This window comes from Xenopus tropicalis, chromosome 9 (genome assembly GCF_000004195.4).
Source record: "Xenopus tropicalis strain Nigerian chromosome 9, UCB_Xtro_10.0, whole genome shotgun sequence".
Taxonomy (NCBI): domain Eukaryota; kingdom Metazoa; phylum Chordata; class Amphibia; order Anura; family Pipidae; genus Xenopus; species Xenopus tropicalis.
This window is the reverse complement of record NC_030685.2, coordinates 52,428,882-52,456,732: the sequence shown is the minus strand read 5'-3', so window position 1 is coordinate 52,456,732 and position 27,851 is coordinate 52,428,882. Positions and strand designations below refer to the sequence as shown.

General features: G+C 38.4%; 1 protein-coding gene across 1 annotated transcript in view; it reads right to left on the bottom strand.

The window, feature by feature from the left end:
* Window positions 1-3,487: 3,487 nt before the first annotated feature.
* The window catches only part of bmpr2 (bone morphogenetic protein receptor type II), a 103,743-nt gene continuing 79,379 nt past the window's right edge, over window positions 3,488-27,851 (bottom strand). Inside the window, exons 5-13 of the mRNA XM_002937715.5 lie at window positions 27,679-27,770; window positions 24,370-24,600; window positions 22,405-22,519; window positions 21,019-21,179; window positions 19,733-19,880; window positions 18,483-18,619; window positions 16,518-16,690; window positions 9,162-10,417; window positions 3,488-6,109 (exon numbers count right to left, since the gene is read on the bottom strand). Coding sequence (XP_002937761.3) covers window positions 5,859-6,109; window positions 9,162-10,417; window positions 16,518-16,690; window positions 18,483-18,619; window positions 19,733-19,880; window positions 21,019-21,179; window positions 22,405-22,519; window positions 24,370-24,600; window positions 27,679-27,770 — 2,564 coding nt within the window. The 3' untranslated portion in view covers window positions 3,488-5,858. The remainder of the gene's footprint in view (window positions 6,110-9,161; window positions 10,418-16,517; window positions 16,691-18,482; window positions 18,620-19,732; window positions 19,881-21,018; window positions 21,180-22,404; window positions 22,520-24,369; window positions 24,601-27,678; window positions 27,771-27,851) is intronic.

The window sequence follows — 27,851 nt, the reverse complement described above, 5'->3', positions numbered from 1 at the left end:
GCCTTGGTTGTGGGTAACAAGACACTCCTGTGCTACAGCCCTAAAGCACCTGCTAAAAATTAAGCTTAAAGGGTGTGTTTTAAAATGATCTTTTCCCTTATACAGGCTTTGTACAGCACAGAAACCTGACATTTTACCAGGGGTGTGTAGACTTTTTATATCCACTGTATGCGTTGCTCAGTTTTTCCGAAGTCACGCAAAGTTTCCTCCTGTAGGCAACTTCACACTTCTTCAGAAAACGAAGCAACACATTTTCTGCCTGCACTAGAAAACTTTGCGTGACTTCGGACATCTTTCCGCCGGTGATTCACTTCATTGCCAATGGAAAGACATTTTGAGGAGATTAGTCACCTGCGGTAGCCCAGATTAAAGACGGGTGACGGGCCATGAGTCTAATAAAAGCATCAAAATGTTTCAGTAAAACTAAACCTGAACCCAAACCTAACCCATAAATCCTTAATCTGTACCCAACCCTAATCTAAATTGTTAACATTGCCGATATTATTGTTAATACTGATGTTATTGCTGGTATTGCTAGTACAGGTATAGGATCCATTATTCGGAACCCATTATCCTAAAAATCCTCAAATTAGGGGAAGGCTATCTCTCAAAGACTTAACTTTACTCAATTCAAATTTTTAAAAAATTATTTCCTTTTTCTCAGTAGTAATAATATGGTACCTTGTACTTGATCCCAACTAAAATATAATTAATTCTTATTGTTGGAAGAACAATCCTATTTGGTTAATACTATTCTTACAGCTAATATTGTTACAGATTTGATGAGCAAATCTGTCCCAAAACGCATTGAATGAGTGTTTTTTCACAGCGAAACCTGGTGAAAGATTTTGCTCATCACTGCTATTACAATTATTATTACTATTAGTATTATTACTACAGGTATCGGACCCCTTATCCAGAACCCATTATCCAGAAAGTTCCAAATTATGGAAAGGCTGTCTCCCATAGACTCCATTTTAATCAAATAATAATCACATTTTTAAAAATGATTTCCTTTTTCTCTGTAATAATAAAACAGTAGCTTGTACTTGATCCCAACTAAGATATAATTAATCCTTATTGGAGCCAAAACAATCTATTGGGTTTAATTACTGTTTAAATAATTATATTAGCAGACTTAAGGTAGGAGATCCAAATGATGGAAAGACCCTTATCCAGAAAACCCCAGGTCCCGAGCATTCTGGATAACGGGTCCCATACCTGTACTGCAATTATAAATAACACCATTATTGCAACTTTGTTTTATAATTACCTTTAATACTGCTGCTACTACTATTATTAATATTATTAACATTATTACCATTTTGTCTATTACTACATTGACCATTATTGCCATTACTATTATTCTCATTACTACTACTACTATTATTACCATTAGTAATTCCATTAACACAATTATTACTTTTATTACTACCACTATTAGTACTGGTATTATTGCTATTGCTGTTACTATTATTACTGCTACCACCACTACCAATACTACTATTGTTGCTCTTACTACCACCATTATAATTACCACTATTATCACTATTATTATAACGGGTATGGGATCCCTTATCCAGAAAGTTCCGAATTACGGAAAGGCCATCTCCCGTAGACTCCATTACAAGCAAATAATTTTAATTTTATAAAATGATTTCCCTTTTCTCTGTAATAATAATTAATCCTTATTGGAGGCAAAACAATTCTATTAGGTTTATTTAATGTTTTAATGATTTTTAGCGGCCTTAAGTTATGGAGATCCAAATTGTGGAAAGATCCAGGTCCCAAGCATTCTGGATAACAGGTCCCATACCTGTACTACTACCATTACTATTATAATTTGTGCTGTTGTTATCATTATTACCACCACCACAACTACTATCATTACTATTGCCCTTAATACTATTATTACCACCACCATAATTACTACTATTATTATTAGTACTGTTGATGTTATTACTACTATTATTGCTACTATAATAGTATTATTATAATTACCATTTCCACTATTATTACTAGTACCATAATTACTATTACCACTATTGTTAATGCTACCACTATTACTATTGTTATTACTACTATCATCTTTGCTGTTATTGTTGTTATTATTACTACTACTAATATTATTATTAGTATTGCTAAGTAGAAATATTAATATTGCAGTTGTTACCTGCAGCAACCAGAACCTGGTTTTTATTTGTAGTAGACAAAAGTTAATTATGATTGGTTGCTATTGGTAACTGCACTGGTAGAATTTAGTACCTATATCAGGAAATCAGACCCACTGTGTTAAAGCAATGAATTGTGTCTGTACACAGTTTCATAGCATTCAAAACTGTTCGGAACTGCTCTGCTTGTAGGAAAGGTATTGTGGTCATATAACAGTTATAGGCACTGGAAAAATGTTTGTTATGATATGTTAAATGGGTGGTTCACCTTTAAGTTATCTTTTCGTATGTTATAGAATGGCAAATTCTTAGCAACTTTTTAACTGATCTTCATTCTATATCCTTTTTGAATTATTTGCTTTTCTCTTCAGACTCTTTCTGGCTTCCAAATGAGGGTCAGTGACCCTGGCAGCCAAAAAACTATTGCTCTTTGAGGCAAACATTTCAATGTTATTGTTACTTTTTATTACTTATTTTTCTATTCAGACGCACTCCTATTCATATTCTAACTTTTCATTTGAGCCACTGCATGGTTCCAAACTGAGAGATTGCAGAATAAATTTCAAAGATCATTAGCAAGTTGTTTTAGAATAGCACTCTCTACAACAAACTAAAAGTTAATTTTAAGGTGAACAACCCTTTTAAAGGTGAAAACACACGCAGTGATTGGTAGGTGCAAATTTTCAAAAAGAAAAACTCAAGTACCACTGTTAGAAATCCAGGTCTGGGAAAGTGCAAAGTCAAAACACCTTGCAAAGGGCCACGCTTATCAAATGACCAAGATTGCAGCACTCCAACTGCAACGAAGTGAAGAAAATAGTTTGTGTCATGTCACAAAACCAGCAATGTTCAGGTTCCACTTAGTCTTGTCCTCTTATACTGGCTTGGTAAATGTCTAGGTAGGCCCTAAAACCTTGCCTAAAAAGGTGAAGCACAAGGTGCAGCTGCCATACTGGTTCCAGGCACAAGCCCTTTATATCTGGCCATTTAGCACTGTGCTGATTCAGAAATGAGCCATTTGGTCTGCTCTTTAACCTACATTTAGATCTGTGAATTGAGAGCTCACTGCATAAAAATTCACCCACTCTACATTCATTTCAATGGGATCTTTAGAAGTGCATGTATGAATGGCTGAAAGTTGACCATTTTATAAATACAGTTCCATAGTGAGCTTTTATTTTACAGGTTAATAAATCTTTCCCTTAGAAATAGCAAGAAAAATAAGCTTGACAAGATGACATCAGCTTGAATTCTCAAAATTACACCAAAGACTCCGGGTTAATAATGTTAAATGTCTGGTTGGAAGATAATTAATCTTAATGTATGATACGACTTTAATTGTAAAATTGGATATTTTCATACAGCACCATTTCTTCAAAAGAAGAACAGGCTCTTTTTATTGTGTTTTTTTTTTACCTGTTGTCCGCATACATTTATTCTGCATATATTAAAAATACAAACTTAAAGCATATTTCACAGGACAAAACCAACAACAAAATAGCTGCTTATAGTTAGAGCAGCTAGCGGGAGAAAGTTTATAGTAAATATTTAAGGTAAGTGAATTAAAAAAAAAATATTCAGAAACATGGCAGACAATGCTGTAGTGTTAGTGAAATGTATTTTCCAGCAAAACAAGGAGCAAATTTTTGACCATTGCACATTTGAAACCAAGTACAAGGAAAGCCAAGGAATAATGCACTCAGTTAAACAAGTGTTCACTCTTCCACAGAGAGGCTAAAATATCGCTTGTATAAGCTCTTTTCATGTTATAATCACTTATCTGGTATATATATATATATATTTATATAATTTTAATCTATTTCATTTTTAAACAAAAACCTTGCCGTGGAGTATTAATGGAGGCATTGCCACCAATTCTTTTCTTTACAAATTCATGCTTCAATATTTCTGTTAAAAATAAAAAATAGGCCTGGTGAAAGCAAAATTAAGAGTTAACACCCACCAACTCAACTTTTCAGGGCAAAATGTACATTATCTATTAACCCTTTTTGTGCCACAGTTTTGAAATCTAGGGGACTGATATGGAAGTACCAAATTCATTTTACATAGATTCTATGTTTCTAAATTGATGGGGAAAGCACAGCCATTACCGGCCCACAAAGGTTTAAAGCCATGATCTTGAATATATCTGCGGTTAAATAGTATGAATGCATACCTTTTCATACCATTTTGTATACAAAACACTCCTTGACATATTGCTTGTCATAGCTGATAAATACTCCAAATAAAAAAACAACAAATGCACCCTATATTTACTGTAACTGTGGGTGCTGCTGTAAATACTCTGAAACTGTGGGTGTAGCTGTAAATACTTACTGAAACTATGGGTGCTGCTGTAAATACTAACTGAAACTGTGGTTGCTATTGTTATTGCAGTCTGTGGAGAACCTCAGCTGAGACAGCTTCTCCAAAGGGCTTGTTCACATAAGCTTTGGTCCCACTAAAGTCAGACTGACTGTAATACAAATAAGATGCGAAAGCCCATGATGTGGACTGGGCATGCTGAATTTGCATTTATTATTATTTCAAAATAGGCCCTAGCTTGTCAGGTACACAAAGGCCCAAACAGTCTCCACAATAAAGAATGACTGCCCAAGACATCTTACAGCAGCCTGAGCCTGATGTGAATGTCACTGTACAAACCCACATTTTTGCAGCCAATTAGTACAGCGAACAGTCAGTCCAACTGCAAGTAGACCAGAGTATAGATGGATAGAAAAGGAATATTTTTGCCCAAAATCAAACTGTGCCTTTATATATTGTTGTTTAAGAGAAAATACAAAGATAATAAGCCCTATGCACAAAACCAGTTTATTTTCTCTTGGAGTGAAAAGCTCTAGCCCTGTCCTTCATTGGCTGGTATGATTTTAACTCCATTTAAACAAGCATACAGTTTGCAAGCAATTGAGGGAACACATTTGCAGTTCATGGGTCAAAAAACAGAATGGAAAAAATCAGGGAGGCAGCAATCGTAAATGTGACCTGCAGTGCTTTCACCTAAAAGTGCAAAGACATATAAATGTATCTACTAAAAGAAAAGGCAGGAATTAAGCATGTTTTTTTAAAAAGGTTTTTTCTCTCCTTACACAAGTGCAGCTTTAACACACCAACATATGAACAGGACATCTGGCAATTAGAATACCATGCACAAGATTTTGCTGAAGTTTATCCTGACTGACAGCTTCTGGAGCATTTTAGAGACCACACTGGTCAGCAATATCTTTTCAATTCTTGCTTCAATCAAACATCCAAATGAGTGTCTTTCTGTTTTTGCTTTTCATTATGACATTACATATACATACATACAGGCGTGTGTGTGTTCTCGAAATGTAGCATTTGCTCAGTAATAAGTCGCAAGGTGCAGAATGGTTCCAGAAATTAATTTGCATTGTAAATGATGAAAACAAAAACATGGAAGCATAAGCTTTTTGTGTGTTTACTCTGCATAGCTGAAATCTATGTAAATTTTTAGCTCTAGAGGTGCCAACAAGGTATTGCTAGCGATTCCAGAACAACAAGATTTGAAGCAAGTCCTTTACAAAGAATTGATGATACAAACTCTTTTTTTCTACATGTTTTTCTGCTCATTTGATGATGCAAGAAAATAAAACATCAAGTTTTGGAGGCTTTGACGCAACCACAGAAAATGTAAATGTGCTGAAGCATTTACAAGCAGCTCATCTTGGCTTCTTTAGAAAGAGTAGAGGTGGCAGTACCCCCATCTATAAGGTAAACGGCCGTGCTGGACTTTGAGTGACTGAAGGTTTCACTGCCCCCATTATTGTTGACCTCACAGTCTTGGCGTTCAGTTGGAATAGCCCAAGTTGAAGGGCGCCACCGTTTAAGGGAGTATGGTGTCTTCACTCTCTTCTTAATCTTCTCTCCTGAGCCAGATCGACTGTCTGACAGTGTTTCACCTAAACATGAGAAAAATAGGAAAAACACATTAGGGGAAGCAGCAAGCTTACATAGCATGACATACTATTATGCTCATACAAAATTATTATATCTTATAATAACTTTATTATTGCAACTTACAGGTAGCCTTCAGCTTTGTAGCTGTTGTTGGCCCACAGAATAAAGCTGCCCATACACTGAAAGAGGTGTCAAACAATCAGATCATATTTACAGGATACAAGCCATTAGGATGAGGACCAATGTGCTGATGCATTCCTCGTTCCAACAGATTATTAAACCTGCCCAATCGGCAGCCTGGCCAGGCCTATAATCTGGGGCCTCAGACCATCAGCAGCTTTTATAGGCCCATGTATGGCCACCTTTGTTAATTTTGTTAGACATGCTCAGCACATTTATTTGCTGACGTCTTACAAACAAGATATACACGGAAGTAAACAATTCCATAAGAAGTCTAATTCATAAAGAATGTGGAACACCATGTCCACCATGGTTGTTAATGGTACATTCTCTACATGGAGTAAGGTTCTCAGAGGGTCTCTCAGGGTTCTGTACTGGGTCCACTTTTGTTTAACTTGTTCATAAATGACTTAGGGGAGGGTATTATAAGCAATGTATCAGTGTTTGCAGATGACACAAAACTCTGCAGACCAATCAATTCTATCCAGGATGTGGCATCCTTGCAGCAGGATCTTGACCAACTTGCAATCTGGGCGGCTAAGTGGCAGATAAGATTTAATGTGGATAAATGTAAGGTCATGCACCTGGGATGTAAAAGTATGCACTAGGCAAATCCATAATGGAGAAGGACCTTGGAATCCTTGTAGATAATAAATTTGGCTGTAGCAAGCAGCTGCAAAGGCAAACAAGGTTTTGAGCTGTATTAAAAGGGGTATAGATTCACGGGAGTGAATTAGAGAGGGTCCAGAGAAGGGAAACTAAGCTGGTAAAGGGTATGGAAAGTCTCAGTTATGAAGAAAGACTGGCCAAGTTGGGTCTGTTTACACTGGAGAAGAGGTGCTTAAGAGGTGACATGATAACTATGTATAAATATATAAGGGGATCATATAATAACCTCTCTATTGCTTTATTTACCAATAGGTCCTTCCAACGGACAAGAGGGCACCCACTCCGTTTAGAAGAAGGGAGGTTCCATTTAAATATTCAGAAAGGTTTCTTTACTGTGAGAGCTGTGAGGTTGTGGAATTCCCTCCCCGAATCAGTCGAACTGGCTGATACATTATATAACTTTAAGAAGGGGTTGGATGGCTTTTTAGCAAGTGAGGGAATACAGGGTTATGGGAGATAGCTGTTAGTACCAGTTGATCCAGGGACTACTCCAATTGCCATCCTCGAGTCAGGAAGGATTTTTTTCTCCTCTGCAGCAAATTTGAGAGGCTTCAGATGGGTTTTATATAGGCATTATGGTTGAACGTGAAGGACGTACGTCTTTTTTCAACCTAACTTACTATGTTACTATGTCTCCAAGTGAGAATTGTCTGAACTAACACATAGGCAATGAGATGATTTCAGGTGATTTGTAGCCAGCCCAAATAGAGCTTATTTACTGCTGTTTGCACCCCAGGCACTGTATAGTATGAGAGATAACATAGCTCTAAGCTATCCAAGCATCCAAGCAAAGGTCACACAATTGAAGAATGAAAGTATGGTCAGCCCTTTGGGGCAGTGGCACACAGGGAGATTAGTCGCCCACAATAAATCTTCGTTATTGCAGGCCAAGCATATGTCATCCCACCGGCAATTGACATTCTTGCCGGTGGGATGCCATTTCAGGGAGATGAGGCAAAGGTATAGGATCCCTTATCCGGAAACCCGTTATTCAGAAAGTTCCGAATTACGGAAAGGCCATCAGACAGACTCCATTATAAGCAATTCTAATTTTTAAAAATGATTTCCTTTTTTTCTGTAATTTCTGTACTTGATTCTAACTAAGATACAATTAATCCTTATTGGAGATGCAAATTACAGAAATATCCCTTATCTGGAAAACCCCAGGTCCCGAGCATTCTGGATAACAGGTCCCATACCTGTACTGGAAAGCAGAAAGAGTTGGATTACCTTCTCAATATGGTTTGTTGTGGAAACAGGGGCTGTAGAAGAATGTCAGAGCCAGAGAATGTCTTGACCCTATGTATAGGCTTTTATAGTATTAGGGTGAGGACACATGGAGCTACTTAGTAGCAGCTACTTGTCACGACTACTAAATACCAGAAAATACCCTGCCAAAGACAATTTTTTTTAATTGCCTTTGCTAAAACACATGTAGTGAAAATTATCAGTAAATGATCAGCATTGTCTATTTTTGTAGCTGCTACTAGTAGCTCCGTGTGTCTTCACCCTTAAGAATGATAGTAGCATTATACAGTGTTCTTACTTCCAGAATACTGTATTGTGATCAGATTAGTATGTGTGCAAAGAAGAGATAATGACATTGTCTAATAATTACAGAGATAAAACAATCAAATCAATAACATCAACTTCAACCCAATACATGTGACCAAATCCATCACACTCTGAATCAACAAGTTAACTTTTTTTAAAGGAGAATACTACCTAAAGGGTTGCGCCAATATAGGGTCCCCTATAACTCTCCTGAAAAGCATTGTTTTAAAAAAACTAGAGTCAAATAAGGCAGAGATCAGGATCCTTCATGCCTGACATTCAGGAAGTGACACAGAGGCTAAGTAACATTTTGCTCAGAGAAAATGTATCAAATCCAAAATGTTTTCTCAGTTCTGGAGGGACCTTGGGGCTATGTATTAATGGCACATGGGGACATTTAATTTCCACTGCCATCTGGTGAAAAAAAACAGTGACCTGTTCTGGTCACCAGCAGGATACTGATAAAAAATGCTTGTGAGTATTTTTTGGCCTTGGATGACCCCTCCATAAGCCATACGGGTAATGTGACTTTATCTCAGACACTTAACAATCCTCTAAGAAATGTGGTATAAAGATAAACAACAAAAAGGTGACAAATAACTGACTGATATTACATCAGAAAACCAGTGGGCTATAGGGAATGAAACTTACACTGTGTGCTGCAGTTATCCATAATACTGGAGTTGGATAAATCCAGGGAGTTTGGTCTCTGAGCTCTCCTTGTCTGACGTTGCCTTGTCTCTACAAGAGCACTTTGCGGAGCTGTCTCTTGAAGGACACATTGGCTGCTATTGTTGTTGTTATTGGAGTTCACGCGACTATTTTCTGCAGGACGTTCCCTCCTATCCACTAGCCGATCTAAGACTGATTCATCCTGGCCAGCTTGTTGCTCTCTCCTTAGTAGAGGCTCATTTTCATCTGGGCTAGAGTTAATATTTAGTCGACTGTCTTCCCCTCTAAACTGGTTCTGTAGCATCTCCTGTGCCCTGTGAGCCATTGAATTACTGCTCAACACAGCAGTTGTGTTAGAATACTGGGCTGCAGGGCCCTGAGAGTTTACATAACCTGTCCTACCACTCACTGAGGCAGTGGTCACTGTCACCACATGTGGTTCTGCAGCAGTCACTGTGTTCATTTTGGCTACTCCTGTCTCAACATGCTTTAAATTTGATTTGTGCTTGCTACTAAATTTCAGCCTGGATTCTTTGCCAGAGTTTTTAGTGTTCAGTGGGAGGCTGGTAGGTCTTTTGGGAAGGTTCTGCTGCTTGGGAAGAGGATACAGCTGTGCAGCATGAACATCCTGGACAATGCAAGCTTGTCCAATCCCTGTTTGATTAAAGTCCTGTGGCCCCGTGGACTCAACTGCTAGTTTTATAAGTGGATAAAAGAGGTTGGAGCTTGTGCTGCTTAAGGGATCAGGTCCACTAAACTGTTTGAGGGAATGCTCCATAAGATTTTCATCTGAGCTCTCTTTTAGGTTCTTATCTACTTCCTTTGGATCAAGCTTATTAGTCTCTAGGTCTTCCTCTGTCAGCTGCAAACACACAGGAGTGGGGCCAATATTTTGCACACCGTGCATGGTTTCATCTGAGTACTGGACTTCTGATATGGTGGTCATTCCAGTGCTTGGTGTGAGCCCAGTGGTGTTGGTAGTGGTAGTGTTTGTTGACAAGCTGGTGACGCTAGTTTCAGGACTGGGTAGGCGAGCCTGAGCTTGCTGCCTCTCGTAGTTGATGGAGTTTCGGTTCTTCTCACCAGTTGTAAGGGGGGCACTAGATATTGAGGTCTCAGATGAGATGTTTTTCACAATGCTGTCAGTGTTGTGCACAGAATCTTCTATGTAGGATGAAGAGGAATAATCTGGGTATGGCCCAATCTTTGGGACTCGCCTATTTTGTGACAAGTTACTTTTAAGACAAAAAAGAGAGAGAAAAAAAACATTAAATTAGTGGAAAGGTTAGAATCCAATTAATCATCAAACACTTTCATTCTAAAATGCAAAGATATAGACGTTAAGGCTAAAGGCACAAAGGGCATCTTCTCCACCAGTGTATTTTAGCTGGCGGTAAGAGGTCTGAAACTGCAATCTCATCTGGAAATCATCTAAAAACACCAGTGCTGCTAGTTCTTGGTCTGTCTGCACCTTGTGAAAGATTAGAGCTAACACTTCTAGAGGCATCCTTTACCTAATGAGCCACTGAAAGCACTTATTGGTTATCTGTTAGGGCAATGTCTCATGCACAGAATTTCTATTTCTCAAGAGACAATATGTGCATTTTTGTAGATAGAAGGCACAGCACTGTCCAAAAAATGGATTTAAAAAGCCTTTATTGGCTATACATGGTTTTCATCTTTGACAATTCGCAATAACTGTTACAGATTATTTGCCACTGAAATTATCTACAAATTAAGTACATGTAAGCATGTACTGGATGAAAATTTGTATGCAGTGAACATACTGGCTGCATTATTCTCTTGCCCTTGAAATGTTTCTGCTTAAAAATCAATTACATTTCTAAACACTGACTATAAGGTCCTGAGAAAACTTTTTCCAGAAAAGTCTTAAAATATTGTTGTCAAAATAAAATCTCCAAAACAAATAGGCTTTATCTTATGTACAGTGGAGGAAATAATTATTTGACCCCTCACTGATTTTGTAAGTTTGTCCAATGACAAAGAAATGAAAAGTCTCAGAACAGTATCATTTCAATGGTAGGTTTATTTTAACAGTGGCAGATAGCACATCAAAAGGAAAATCGAAAAAATAACTTTAAATAAAAGATAGCAACTGATTTGCATTTCATTGAGTGAAATAAGTTTTTGAACCCTCTAACAAAAAAAGACTTAATACTTAGTGGAAAAACCCTTGTTTGCAAGCACAGAGGTCAAACGTTTCTTGTAATTGATGACCAAGTTTGCGCACATTTTAGGAGGAATGTTGGTCCACTCCTCTTTGCAGATCATCTCTAAATCCCTAAGGTTTCGAGGCTGTCTCTGTGCAACTCTGAGCTTGAGCTCCCTCCATAGGTTTTCTATTGGATTAAGGTCCGGAGACTGACTAGGCCACTCTATGACCTTAATGTGCTTCTTCTTGAGCCACTCCTTTGTTGCCTTTGCTGTATGTTTTGGGTCATTGTCGTGCTGGAACACCCATCCACGACCCATTTTCAGTTTCCTGGCAGAGGGAAGGAGGTTGTCGTTCAGGATTTCACGATACATGGCTCCGTCCATTTTCCCGTTAATGCGAATAAGTTGTCCTGTGCCCTTAGCAGAAAAACACCCCCAAAGCAAAATGTTTCCACCCCCATGCTTGACGGTGGGGACGGTGTTTTGGGGGTCATAGGCAGCATTTTTCTTCCTCCAAACACAGCGAGTTGAGTTAATGCCAAAGAGCTCTATTTTGGTCTCATCAGACCACAGCACCTTCTACCAGTCACTCACAGAATCATTCAGGTGTTCATTGGCAAACTTCAGACGGGCCTGCACATGTGCCTTCTTGAGCAGGGGGACCTTGCGAGCCCTGCAGGATTTTAATCCATTGCGGTGTAATGTGTTTCCAATGGTTTTCTTGGTGACTGTGGTCCCTGCTAATTTGAGGTCATTAACTAACTCCTCCCGTGTAGTTCTAGGATGCTTTTTCACCTTTCTCAGAATCATTGACACCCCACAAGGTGAGATCTTGCGTGGAGCCCCGGAGCGAGGTCGATTGATGGTCATTTTGTGCTCCTTCCATTTTCGAACAATCGCACCAACAGTTGTCACCTTCTCTCCCAGCTTCTTGCTAATGGTTTTGTAGCCCATTCCAGCCTTGTGCAGGTCTACAATTTTGTCTCTGACATCCTTGGACAGCTCTTTGGTCTTTCCCATGTTGGAGAGTTTGGAGTCTGCTTGATTGATTGATTCTGTGGACAGGTGTCTTTTATACAGGTGACTAGTTAAGACAGGTGTCCTTAATGAGGTTGACTAATTGAGTAGAAGTGTCTAACCACTCTGTGGGAGCCAGAACTTTTAATGGTTGGTAGGGGTTCAAAAACTTATTTCACTCAATGAAATGCAAATCAGTTGCTATCTTTTATTTAAAGTTATTTTTTCGATTTTCCTTTTGATGTGCTATCTGCCACTGTTAAAATAAACCTACCATTGAAATGATACTGTTCTGAGACTTTTCATTTCTTTGTCATTGGACAAACTTACAAAATCAGTGAGGGGTCAAATAATTATTTCCTCCACTGTATATGTATGCACTGAAACCACTATTTTGGGATCCGGCCCAACCCAGAATCATTTGTAAAAAAAATTCAGCCAAATATAGAACCAAATCCTAATTTGCATATATTCCACAAAGGGGTTAAAGAGAACTGCGCACTTAAAAAAATTTCAACTTCCGTGTTTATGTGACAAAAAGATGCATGATTTTAAGGGTTTGGATTTGGTTTGGCAAAGTACATGGATTTGAATCCTGCTGAAAAAAGGCAAAATCCTGGGCAAACCCCGAACTGAATAAGACACGGATCAATTAATCGTCACAACTTTTTAAAAAGTTGGTTGTAGCAACTAATCGCCACAACATTCATGCCACAGTATATTATAAAATTTGCTGCGACTAATCACACCACGTCTTCGCTGTGTGTCTTTGCAACTTTTTAAAAAGTTCTGTTCATATTCTGTTCATAACATCAGATCTGCCACAATCACATTGATATGACTATGAAGATTTTTGTTCATCCAGGTCATGGTATATCTAGAATAAATAAATCTAAAGCAACTGGACTTGTTAAACAAGTCCAGTTGCTTTAGATTTATTTATACTAGATATAAATCACATTGATAGACTTGCAATAATAAAACTTGATGTTACTCTGTCCTTATATAAAAGCTAAAGCATTGACAGCTGGAATAAACTGTACATATAACATAAACAAGGGAAGCAAACAGGACTTCCCACTATGCCTTCTACTTTTCAGACTGGCTCTGGACCCACACATTAAAAATGTGGTCTTTGGCCTTGTGTTTTAATATGGTCATGGAACTCCTCGGTGACTTATAATATCCTTATATTATACAATAGGGGGTACTTTATTCACTATATAGCCTTTACTGTACAAGCTAATTGCAGCTAATGGCATATGGGGCAGTTTTTTCACAGTGTGTTTTAGCTGGCAGAGGAATGCCTAAAGCCAGTAGCTTTAGGTCTGAATCTTCAGATATGGAGGTAGAAACAACAGAAATTCTACCTCCTTCTGCTGATTCAGCCCTGAGCGTAGATTCTGCTTGGGCGCCTTCAATGGCGCCTAATCAAAATCTTTTAACCTTGCAGAACGACCAGTCGACCGATATACCGATATCTGCAGCCCATTGTGATATCGGTCACCTCGCCGTCATGCACGCACCGAATATCGTACGAAATGAGGTTTCGTACGATATCATTGGTGCGCATATGGCCAGCTTTAGGGAGCTTCTATCTTGTTACCAGCCTATTGTTCTGCTGATTGGCTGTTGGGGGGGGGTTGATATCACTCCAACTTGCAATGCAGCAGTAATGAAAGCCTAAAGATTATTAGAGCCCAAGTCACATGACTGTGGCACCCATGGAAATGAAGAATATGGCTAGCCCCATGTCAAATTTTAAAATGAAATATAAAAAAGTCTGTTTGCTCTTATTAAGATGCATTTTGCTCTTATTAAAATGCATTTTGTAAAACTCATGTTTTCCATGACAGGATCCCTTTAAAGAACTAAATAATTTCAAAGGATAAAGATAACATCCTCAGAGATGAACACCTCAGCATGTGGCGATGATGTGGCTCTAATTATTGTGCCTCCAGGGCCAGCCATACCAACTATAGTAAAATACTACTTTTTTTTTTAAAGAATAAATTTGGATGTATGATTATGGCTCAGAAAAGATGTTTATTAAAACACTCAGTCAAAATACTTAAAATGTCTAAATAAATTAAAAAATATATACCAAAATGTAGAAAAGCTTTATATGTTAAATATCACAGAAACATTAAATAGAATTAATTAAGAATTTTAAAACAGTGAAAGCCTTAACTATACAGCCAGGGTTAATCTGTTCAAATGTGGCAGTTCTGGGACACCCCTTTGTTTTCCCTTTCCAGACATGCCAAAACTGTGCTGCAACAATCCCCTAAACAACGCCACAGTCAGTCCAAGCTTGGCATTTAATCTGCCATATCGTATTTAGGACATCTAGGGTATTATTGTTCTTATTGTTCTTACTACTACTTAACAATAAGCACAAAGAAAGCTGACCCTCCCCCCTTCAAAATACAGCACTAAAAAGGTGTTGCAACCGCAAAGCAAATCCATATATCAATTTCCTGAACAAAAAACGAATATAACCACCCAAATAAAAACAAATCTTATACGTATAAGATGAAAGTTGAGTTAGTGGCTCAAGCACTGGTTCAAGAAAAGGTCAAGAGAGATGCTTCAGATATTTATGCTATCATAAGGGAAAGGTTAGACTACCAGAGAGAGCATTGCTAGTGATAACTATATTTCTATTTATTATCATAATTCAAAATAATACATATAACTGTAAAAGGATTGGTAACTCTAATCTCACCTACACTTGATTTTTAAAATGAAATATTTAATGGTATACATACAGCATCCTAAACTGTGATAAATGCTTAAGCAAGAACTATGGTAGCAGAGCAAGTAAGAGACACAAATCAGAACATTTTGAGATATATTTTAAATATATTGAAATTGTTAAAAAATTCATATTTTTGTTACATCACAGTTGATAACTTGGGGTTGTATGTAAAAACACAGAAGGACAAACCGCTTTTCCTGTCCTGTATCATATGTACAAAGACAAATATGGACGGTTACACTACAGTACAGATTAACTGGCTCCCTTCATGGTTCATGCCTCAGATTCAGGCTGCAATCCCCTGTATTGTTTAAACATGTAATCCTCTGTACTGTTCACGCCTTTTCTTCTCTGAATTTTTCACACCTCAGGCTCAGGCTATAATCACCCACATTGTTCACCTGTTCACACCTCACACTGCTTGTGTGTGTTCCATACTCTGCCTGCCCTATGCTGCCTGCCCTACCCTGCCCGTGTGTGCTATACTCTGCCTGCCCTACCCTGCTCGTGTGTGCCATACTCTGCCTGCCCTACCCTGCCCGTGTGTGCTATACTCTGCCTGCCCTATGCTGCCTGTGTGTGCCACACTATGCCTGCCCTATGCTGCCTGTATGTGCCATGCTCTGCCCTATGCTGCCTGTGTGTGCCATCCTCTGCCTGCCCTATGCTGCCTGCGTGCCATACTCTGTCTGCCCTATGCTGCCTGTGGGAGGTGAACCTGTTAGGGGTTTGTTCTAGGAGTTTGTTAGCAGTTGGAAATAGCCATTAAATGGTCCCTAAGGTGTGTGATTTTGTGCTGGGGGTTGCTGTGCTATCCACTGGGGAGGAGGAGGCATATGGATTTAAGGGTATGTCTTAATATGACATAATATAATTCTTTACCATATGAATGATGGTTGACATCCCTGCAGTGAGGATTAAGCATTTTGGTTTTCTCTTCGCTACCAACATTGTGATAACATGCGTGTGGTTTGAAGTGGGTGCAGTTTAAAAACGAGAGTGGTCAAAACTGGCTTCCATTAGCGGCCCTCCACTATGTATGCTAGAGAAATTACGGCCCTCAGCACCACAGAAGTTGGACAGCACTGATCTAACCTATTGGCTAGCGAAAACTGCAGGTTGTGACTTATCCTTTTGATCCAAAACACCTTGAGTAATTTTTATGTGGAACATTCTGGCATGCTAAATTGGTGGCGATTCTACAGATTTTGGCTTACTTCCCAAAATGCTTATTCCCCACAGAAAAATCATCTAACCTAAGCATATAGGAACTACTGAAAAAAACATAAAAATGCATCATGATGCCAGGCCTGTGTTTTTAAGCCCATCTACAAGAGAGGTTTCAGCTAATGATTGCTGTTGACCTTTTCTCTCATACATACCGTTCATTTTGCACTGCTGTAGAGGTTGGGTTGATAGTTGGGCTCACAGATTTGTTCCGTTCCCAAATCATCATGAGTTCAGCCATCCTCTCTTCTGCGCACTGTGCAGTTAGTCTGGCTTCTGCATCCTGATCCCAGCAATCATCAATTGTCTCTTTCAATGACCTCACAGCCTGTGGGCAAATATTTCCATTACAGGATTAGAATTAAAAGATAGAGTTTAAGACACAAAGTTGCATGATTGGGCATATAGTAATAATTAAATATTGGGGTACAGTCATATAACTGTAAAAAGGACAGAAAGTAGACTAAAAGCGATACTAACCATACTACGATATTACCTATTTCCCCCTTATTTTAAAGCACCATTTCATTTTTATGCAATTCTAATTAGTGCCAGACAGTTTTAGAACACATCCAGTTTACTTAAATTTATACAGTGGGGGGGGGTAACCTAATGGAATCCAAAGCCGCTCTCTCTACCAAAATTGTGGACACAACAGCTGCTGTTACTACTAAGATTGAGAAGATACAAGTGGATCTATTGTTACTGTGCCGTGGAATGGCACACACAGGGAGCATAGGACAGCATACTCTGCCTGCTCTATGCTGAATGTGTGTGCCTTACTCTGACTGCCCTATGCTGCCTGTGTCTGCCATACTCTGCCTGCCCTATGCTGCCTGTGTGTGCCTTACTCTGCCTGCCCTATGCTGCCCAAGTGTGCCATACTCTGCCTGCCCTATGTTACCTGTGTGTGCCATACTCTGCCTGCCCATGTGTGCCATACTCTGCTAGCCCTACCCTACCTGTGTGTGCCAAACTCTGCCTGCCCTATGCTGCCTGTGTGTGCCATATACAAAGGCAGCATAGGGCAGGCAGTACACAATGTTAACACTGCTCCTACAGTCTGAGGTGTGAACAGGTGAACAATGTGGGCATTTACAGTTTGAGCCTGAGGTGTGAACAATGCAGGCACTAAGGGGGAGATTTATTAAGACACGAACGCTCCAAGTGTAGTTTTACCGATTTTTTCACGCTTGCACGACTTTTTCATACGCCCGCGCAACTTTTTCGTACACTTGCGCGAAAAATTTGGAAAGGTTCTGCCGCTGTTTACAATCGTTCGGTATAAAATTTTTTATAACTTTCGGACCACCAATACGATATTATCGTGACTAATGCAATTTTTTCATAAGCATTTTCGTAATATTTGTGATCTTCAGAAATTATTGTATCCAACCCGAATTTTTCCTATTCGGGATTCGAATTCATGTTTTAATGAACCGGCCCCTAAATGTGTGAACAGTACAGGGGATTACATTGGACTTAAGTTAATGATATATTATCTCTGTAAAGTGAAATTACCGGTAATATGTCAGTAAAATTTAAACAAAGGTAATAATAATATCTTTAAGCTGCAGTGAAGTCCTTCCTTTGCTCTGCTAAGCTTTCTTGTGGGTCATTTCACAATGTCCTGTTGCAAGTTAAGGGTAATGTTCCCTCTAATTCCTTCTCATCATTTGTGTGCACATTTCAAGCTTGTGTGCGCATCTTTAAAAAATGCATGCTCATGTAAAAAATAAATGCAAAATTTTGCATTTTCACACAAAATTCTTTGTGTGCACGACAATGTCTTGTGTGCACTGTCCTTAAAATTGAGTGCACAGCTTAGAGAGAACATTAATGGCATTCAGGCTAATAATGGGTGTTCTGCTGATTACAAGCAGCATAATGTGACATGACTACATCAGCTGCACATTAGGGAAATAAATACAACTGTATGCCATAAACAAGGCAATTCCCAAACAAAAAAATCGAAAATTCTAAAAGAAATTCTCCTCATTTTATTATTATATTTGCTGAAAACAAAATGTGTACATATAGCCACTATTGACATTACATTAATATAATATTTGGACACATAAAATGTAATTCAATAAGTCCTAGTTTCTTTCAAACCTTACCAGACTGTTCTCCTTCCAAGCCTCTGGGAATTTGGGCCTTTGCTTCTCTCTGGACACCAATACCTGCATATCTTCAAATGTAGGGTGGTTGCCAGCCTCTGTCTGAAATGCCATCTGGTATTCTGGCACAGATTCCCCTACAGACACACAAACATATAAGTCAGCAGGTTGCTATACACTGGCTTTATTTTTAAAGTAATCATAAAATAGTTCATAGAGACAAATATGACAAGGAAACTGCTGGCACCTTGCATATCATAGACCAGGAATAAACAACACACAAACTTCCAAATGATGCAGAACTACATCCCGAGAGTCTCTCCAAACCATAAAACTGATGGAATGCAGGGAGTTGTAATTCTGCAGCAAATGTAGTACCAAAGGATGCTTTTCTTTGCCATATAGATAAATAATTTCCGTTAAGGCACTAGGTGGCAGCAATGCAATATTCATCACAAGCACTAAAATGTGTAAGACACAATTGCTAGTATATGGGTACATACACAACATGTTTGTATAATGCATCAAATGCATGCGTGTTTCAGCACACTGCTAAAGTACATTGACTGCAATGGGGAAAAAAGTTGTAGACACACAGAAGGTCCCAAGTATAGGCCCTACTGGTATTGTGTTAATGGTGTGCTTGTACAAACCCAAATAAAGGCACATAAGGGTCATTTACTTTTCCTCAGAACATAAGCACTAGAGCACTTAGACATATAAATGTGCACCCCCTAGTGCTCATCTACCAAGCACTTTCTTGTCCAGAAAGAGCTGCACTTTTCTGTAAAAGCCAGTGAACAAAACTGTCATAAGTCAAGCGGTAAGGGTAGGACGCCGTTGAATGACAGCAGAAGGCAGTGTGCAAACAATCCTTCCTTTTTTGAACTTTGCAAACTACCAGGAGGTTGAAAATTGCCCCTTGTTTGTACATACTGTACATTTAGGGGTATGTTTATCATGCTGTGTAAAAAGTGGAGTAGAACATTACCGGTGATGTATAGCATAGCAGCCAATTAGATGTTTTGCTTTGGTTTTCTGTTGAAATCTAAATGCTGATTGGTTGCCCTGGGCAACATCACAGGTAATGCTTTACTCCACTTTATACACAGCATTATAGATATACCCCTTAGTTTATTTCCTCCGCTCTTAGGTGTCCTAGCAGCAGCTCACTAAGGCTAGCTGTCGTTTATAGATTTGAAGCATACAGCAGAGCACCAATATTTTCCTCCTGGTACTTTAGTACTTGCCTGGAAAGAGGTCAGTGCATCTCATAAATATTTCCCAGTAGATGAGACCCAGCGCGTACATGTCCACTTGCTTTAAAGCAGACTCACAGTCCCTCAGATTAACAGCTCCTTCCAAAACTTCAGGGGCCATGTATCGGATCGTACCAACCTGCAAATACAATGTAATCATTAGATACTATACATTTCATAATATGCTGGCAGATTTTCAAAGAAAACTGACCTGACATAAATGGTAGACGTAATAAGACCTTACTCAAACCATTGCATTTAAAGCTGGGGCCTAGAGGATACCATGGCTCTAGATGGGTGGTTTTAAACAAATTATAGATATATATATATATCTTTAGACTGCCTCCAGTGGTTCCCAAACAGCAGTGCTTCATGCATAAAGATTAAATATAATGGATATTTATTCTATATATTGTTGTATCTATTTTTATGGTATCTTTTCACATACAGGTATTGCTTATTCAGTAACCCATTATCCAGAAAACTCTGAAATATGGGAATGCCATCTCCCATAAAGTCTTATTTGAGCAAACAATTGTTATCTATAAAATAATTTCTAATGACAGAAAATAGATCCTATACTTGTAATTTTTCTATGAGCAATCTGGGGCCCTCACCAAAAAAGTACAATCACTGTCCTACCCTAAATTGAAATTAATATTGGGACAGAATTTTTCACTATGCTCCAATTTGCATTTAGCGATAGATCTGATAAACATATTGACATTGCATGCAACATTTTCTAGGAAAGTAACATAATTATCCCCCAGCACTGCTCCGACTTTCATACACAGTAGGCAGAGCCAGCAGGGAGGTAGTAGCAGATGGATGACTGATTAGCAGATACTACTGTTTAAAGGGCACTAATCACATAAAAAGTGTTCTTCCACAGGAGGTGCAGAGTAACAGATCACACTCCAATCTAGGAAACATTTGTATTTATTGAAGAAAAGCACTCTAACGATTGGTCAGCGCCCCCCACTGCGGCCACAGGCAGACATGATGGTTTAAATACATGTGCATAATGAGAAAGTGACCCATCAGGGTCTTTCACATCAGAAGTATTCTGTGTCATGTAAAAGAACTGGGACTAAAAATTAGTAATTTTAAAATATAAGTAATAAGAAAAAAATATTTACCATTTTTTCAAATGCACTTTACAAATAAAAAACTTTTTTTTAGCACTTTATTAGTGCTTTTTTCGAGTTGTGCTACTTTTGTTTATTCAACATAATTATTGCATGCAGGGTAAAAAACTATTTCCCACATGTCCTTACCTCACTGATGGCAGCATTATCTTCATCACCAGGTCTTACCAACCTGTTTCCTGTGAGTCGCATAGACAGACCAAAGTCACTGATCACACACGTGCCATCGCTCTTAACCAGCACATTACGGCTGTTAAGGTCACGGTGAGATATTGCTGACTTGTAATTATCTGTAACAGAAGTAGTAACTTGTAAATTACTGCATATTTATTCATAACTAGTAAAATGGCTGTGATTAGCAAAAAAAAGTCACCATATTTCTTTGCAATTAAAAAAAAGAGATAAAATTAAATATAGCTGTGAACAGTTTACATAATTATTTGCAGTTTACATTATTATATCAACAAGATTTAGCATCCAAAGCAAGGCTGGCAATCTGTATGGAGAGCACAAGAAGAGAAAGAACTTTCCTCTGATTCCTACCCCTATTTCCAGCCTGTGACTATCTGATATCCAAACTAATCTGTATGAATCCATATTGGTGGCAAAACATTAGGATTCTATTAGGTTCATTTAATGTTTAAACTTTTTTTGTAGACTAAGGGGCTGATTTACTAACCCACGAATCCGACCCGAATTGGAAAAGTTCCGACTTGAAAACGAACATTTTGCGACTTTTTCGTATGTTTTGCGATTTTTTCGGATTCTTTACGAATTTTTCGTTACCAATACGATTTTTGCGTAAAAACGCGAGTTTTTCGTATACATTACGAAAGTTGCGTAAAAAGTTGCGCATTTTTCGTAGCGTTAAAACTTACGCGAAAAGTTGCGCATTTTTCGTAGCGTTAAAACTTAAAAGGTGCAAAGTTTCGCGTAAGTTTTAACGCTACGAAAAATGCGCAACTTTTCGCGTAAGTTTTAACGCTACAAAAAATGCGCAACTTTTTACGCAACTTTCGTAATGGATACGAAAAACTCGCATTGGTAACGAAAAATTCGTAAAGAATCCGAAAAAATCGCAAAACATACGAAAAAATCGCAAAATACCGATCATTACGAAAAAAACGCAATCGGACTCATTTCGACCCATTCGTGGGTAAGTAAATCAGCCCCTTAATGTATGATCATAGAAATTGTTGATTTCCATGATTTCCATTTTCCATGATCCGAAAAGCCCTAGGTCCGAAGCATACCAGATAAAAGGTCCTCTGCCTGTAAATGAAATCCAAACCTATTCTGGCAGCATAAAAGACAACACTACTTTCAAAAATTAATATTGGTATGAAGAGTGGAACCAATTACATTATATATTCCCATTAAAAAGAGGAACATTAACAAAAAAAAACCCATATAAAGCATTTGTTTCAATGGAAGCATGTATTTCTGAGCACATGCATGAAGCAACAAATTAACTATTCCCTGGCAATTATCAATGACTTGTACTGATCTTCTTACCTCCCCGCAGTAATTCAGTGTGCAGATATGCCAATCCTTTAGTTACGGAATGTGCCAAGCGACAGGAGTTAAGCCAGTCATTGCTGTGAACACTTAAATATTTGCTCAGAGATCCCTGCAATTACCAAATATAGAGATATCAGTTATGCTCACACTGAACAAAATATGTCCATACATAAAAACATAATTTAAATGTTATTTTGATGAAATGTATAATACTTTTGTATGAAATGTATAATATTACTCCAGTTGTGTGATTTGTCATTCTGGTTCACCCTATCTCCATGTGTTGCTTAGAAGGCATAATTAGAGAAACCAGTTTAGAAATCTCCTATACTAGAGAAAAAAACAATATAACAACATCAATGTATGAACATTTATTGTTCTTGATTCTTATTTAAATATAGTTCAGATTTGCAACAGAAAATGATAACACCCAAATCAATATCCAGCTTAAGATCTCAAAATATTCTGCAATATATGTGCGTGAGCAAGTTTATGTATTAGAATTTCTTCAAGATCCTTTACCATGTTAGAATGAACTGCATCTGCTTAAGAGAATATGCATCGTACTATACTGCATTACTACATGCTGAATTACACAACTTTCATTTTATTTTTTAGTAAATTGTGGCACTGCTTAGCTACCACCTGCCTTCTGCAGAGGATGTCTGGCAGTCACCAGTGGAAAGGCCTGTGCATCACTTTGGTTGCCTGCAGGAGGAAACTTTGTGAAAACCAAAGCAATGAGTAGGCCTTTCCACTGTTTACCACCTTTGTTGCTGGTTGTATTTCGGAGTGATAAGTCACCCGCAGTAGAAGAGATCTACCGTCCTACATTAGCCTAAGGCTAAAAAGGAGGACCAGATGATTATCATCTATAGACTTGGCTAGAAAATTCATTCATGTATGTTCAGGGCCAGATTTAACACTTGCGCACCCCTAGGCCCATCCTCCCCCAGATGGCCTTTGTAGCCTGTCTACAAATCCAGAACTGTGTAGTTTCTCATAAATATATTTTACAAGTAATTCTAGTTTAACAGAACCACTACAGTGCTGTAAAACATCAAAAACCTTGATAAGATAGCATCGTTAAAGCTTTATCCCTCATCTGTAAATTTTGGGTACCCCTGTCCCAGACATCCTGATCCTGATTCTTCACGCTACAGTGCAATAGCTGGACAGGGCAATAGAAGAATGAAGAAACAGAAAATAACTAAGTGGTGCTAAATTTTGGCACCCCCGGTGACTTTCCTTGTCCTTAAATGCAAATGCAATTTGGAAACACTGGTGTTACATAAGTGCAGGGTAGAAAAGGCAAGGAGAAGTGATTAATTATTAAGTGTAATAGTGGAATTGTATTTATTAATACATTAGTAACTAAATTAGTAAGCTAAATTTGTAAATAAAAGAGGTCTGTGACATGTTAGCTTACTATTCTAGTGGCTTCTGTAAAACAATGAAGCTCAGTTAGAAGAATACAAAAAGGTTATTTTGGAACACTTGAAATAAAGTATAAGCAGAGTATAATTCATACAAAAACAACCTATACAAGAGGTAAAAAAGGACAGCATTTTTACATACTAAAATATATTTTATAAACATATGCAATCAATTCATTTTCATGTGCAAAGCTCAATGACAAGCCAGCCAGCTGTTATTAAAAAAAAAAAAACACCCTACATCCACAGAAATTGTCAGAGTATTCTGTAAGTTGTTATTTTGTTATTCATCAATATTTATAGCACCACAGTATAAAGAAGAAGATAGGAAGGCAATCTATTTAGCGCAATTACTGGTTGGTCCACTGTAGCTGCACTACACAAAAACCAGCTTAAGCAACTTGATTAAACTAGAAATATAAAAAAACAAGGCTCAATGCAGTATTGCAGCTGCTATTTCTTTATTAGGGTAGCAAATAATACAATATGTTCCAGACACAGACCTATATCAAGCAACACTCACATTTGCGTAGTACTCCATAACCAAGAGGTATTCCAGACGCCCATCTGATGTTATCCGCTCATCTGCCGCAATAAAGTGAGCTATGTTATCGTGCTCCAGCAGTGGGGTGCGGTAAATGCTCCTTTCGTTGATGAAATTCTGACGGTTGTTAAAGGAAAAGACTTTCACAGCCACAGGGCGTTCATCCAGGGACCCTTTGTACACTGAGCCATAGCGACCCCTTCCTATAAGCTAGAACAAAAATGTTCACTATATAATTTAAATCAGTACTCAAAGACAGTAGTTACACTTGCAGGGAATTAGGACTAAATGTCATAGAATAAAATAGATTTATTTATCCTTACTGCAACTTGAAGTGCATGAAAATACTACCAATGCAGGTCATTTACATAAGAAGAAACAAGGATTATTATAAGTGCATTGGGTTCTTTTAAAGCTGCATTTTTAGTTTAAACAAAATAGTGGGCACAACAGTTAAAGACACTCCTTGGGACATTAGCCTAAGAGAACCTAACATGAGAAGAAAGGGCTAACAAAGACAAACAGAATATCAGTTAATACAATAAAGCTTTGTATCATCCCATCGCATTTGTTTCCTGTTTACCAATAAGCATTATGGAATGTGCAGTCCTACTAACAATTAAGCTACCTTTAACACTAAAGACATCTGGTCCCTTACAAACCTCTCAACCATGAATGTTAAGTTGTATACACAAGCCTATGAAGTGAATAAATAAAACAATTTTAGCTGCTAACGAGTTTGCATACTTAACTGTGCATATGGAAAACTGTAACATCTCACCCACGGTGGAGCCTTCACTCCTGAGAATTACAAACCAATGCCACAGGCAACAGAAATTTGGAACAGCACCAGCATCTGCTTAACATGTCCCTAGGACTCTAGAAAAGCAGCATGTAAAGAGGACCTGGCATGCTTGTAGTCTTTTCTTATTGCTATTGTATGCTGTTATGGCAGTCTCCAACCCCCTAAGTGCTTAAACATTTAGCAGCGGTTACAAATCTGCTGTGTGCTGTTAGTATACCGATAAAAGCTGCTGATTCAGTCCTTCCGGACCAAATCAGCGGCTAATTGACCTGTGCATGGGGCCCTCTGACAGCCCCATTTTTTGTTGTTAACATAGCCTCACCCAGTCTATTGTTTTCAGTAAAACTTCAGATAATGTATATTCATGACCTGGCCCCCAAAACTATACTATGGTTATCTTTATATTTTTAATATATGCCACAAAAGAACTTTGCAGCTCTATTTGCGTCTATGGGAATACATAGGGTCCATTTTTTGTCAATTCTGGATGACTTGTCTATTTATCCTTTGATACCGGCACACCAGTTGTATTCTTTGCTAGCAAGGCTAACGCACATTTCCGTGATGAAATTCACTTTTTTTGTGCTTAGGTGGAATGAAGCAAATCAACCTTTTCTCAAGTCATGTTATTTTTTGACAGTGCAAAAAACTCCCATGTGTATAGTGTGATTTTCATGTATCAAGGTGATGGTATATCTAGTAGAAATAAATCTAGAGTAACTAGACTTGCTGAGTAATCATTAAGGATGTTTCACTACTCATCTGGGCAGCTTCTTCAGTTTAACATCAAGTGCACAAGGGAGGATGTCCTTGAAAAAAAACATGCCTTTCTGGATTGATATCCATCAAAGAGGGGTGAAACTTGAAAAGAGAAGTATATATTAAACCCGCTCATATGAAAAAATATTTGCTGTTTGATTGCCACCATACACTGGAACACAAACTTGGAGTCAATAAACCTTTGTGCCACAGGGTACGAAGTGTAACAAATGAGACAAAGTCTAAAGATAAGTAACTCAAACATCTTAGAGGGGCACTGAAAGTTTGTGGGCATCCAGACTGAGCTTTTGTCAAAACAGTAACTAAGCCCAACAGGAACACCAAGTGAATGGCTCAGCATAAGAGGGTGAACTCTACAGGGCAAGACCTAAAAGACTAACAGCACTCCTTTGAAGATAGAAATGTCCACATTTTCGACAGGGAAGATCACTGGTTGAACGTGGTGTAAGGTAGAAAAACCATCTCTAAACAAAGGCGACGGTCTTCAACACCACCTGTCTGCTTTCTACAATACTGTTCTAACATCTTAACCCTTGCGGTTTTACAACACTTTACACATCCATTCATCCAACATTCAAGCAACACCTGTCTGAGTTTCCTGACACCTCTGAGTTTACATTGCACCACTGTGATTGGATTAATAGAAAAGTTTATGTGACAAGGACTTCCTGTACCACTCAGTTGAAATTAAGAAGTTACTCTGATGAGATGTGAAATAATCATTACTTAGCAAGTCCAGCTGCTACTAGTTCTACTAGATATACAATTTAGAATTGTGCTCAATACCAGAGCATGTATGCTGACATAGTTTCAGGGCCGGTCGTATAAACTGCAGTGGGGAATGGGGACTGGGATTATTTTGGCAGGGCCCCCTACAGGAGGTGTTGCCAGCTGGCACAGGGTGCCAGTGCTGGGTGGGCAAATAGTCCCTGCCTCTCACTCTCTCCATATGACAGATGTTGTAACCTGCCTTTTCACCTCTCTTTCTCTTGTTCCATTGGCCCCCAACAATTCATAACACAATGTGGCCTCAAGCACTGGGCACTGATACACCAAGCATACTATATACAGTGTAAGACAGTGATTATTGGCCCCTCAAGCACACTATACATAGTAAAAGACAATGTGTACCCTGGGGTAGCAGTGTGAATGCAGTGCCAACTTTGTGTAAACAGATACAGTACCAGCATTATCAGGCAATCATTGTTGGGGGGGGGGGCTGGAGAGGTGCTTATTCCGGCTGGTGCGGGCCCTATTGGGCCTAACATACTATGTATATAATATATGTGGGCCCTACATACTTTTTACAGTCTCTTAACATAAATTAATAGTTGTCCTTTTTATAGACTTCTATAGACTACATGCACAGCCCCATTTGTCTGGCCATACCACCTAATGCCATCGTGCCACAGACCATTAGTCACTGGGTCACACATCCTAAAAACTTCCTGCAAGGGGCATTAAAACATAACAAGAAGGTTCCTGGCAAAGGGAGCTGAAAAGGAGGTTAGTAAGGTGAAACAATGGCATCTTAGGCAAGACTAGAACTTTAAGTATATGTATTCACTTCTTAATATCTCTAGCAAACGGTCAAATGGTCAAAATGTGCTGTAAACATAGTAGTAATAGTAATGCAACAGATAGTATTACATGACTTGGCAATGCAATTTCCGGGTTAATTTAGCACATACAGTATTTCATACCTCTAATAACTTCAGGTTGTCTAGGTCCAGGGATGGTTCTGATGTGGCAGCCTCCAGCACATTCATACTGTGAAGACCTTGCTTACGGTCTCCTAAAAGGAAGTTAGGTTATATTCACTATGTAAAACATATAACTGGTCCATTCAAAATATGAATACTTGTTCTGAACAGGA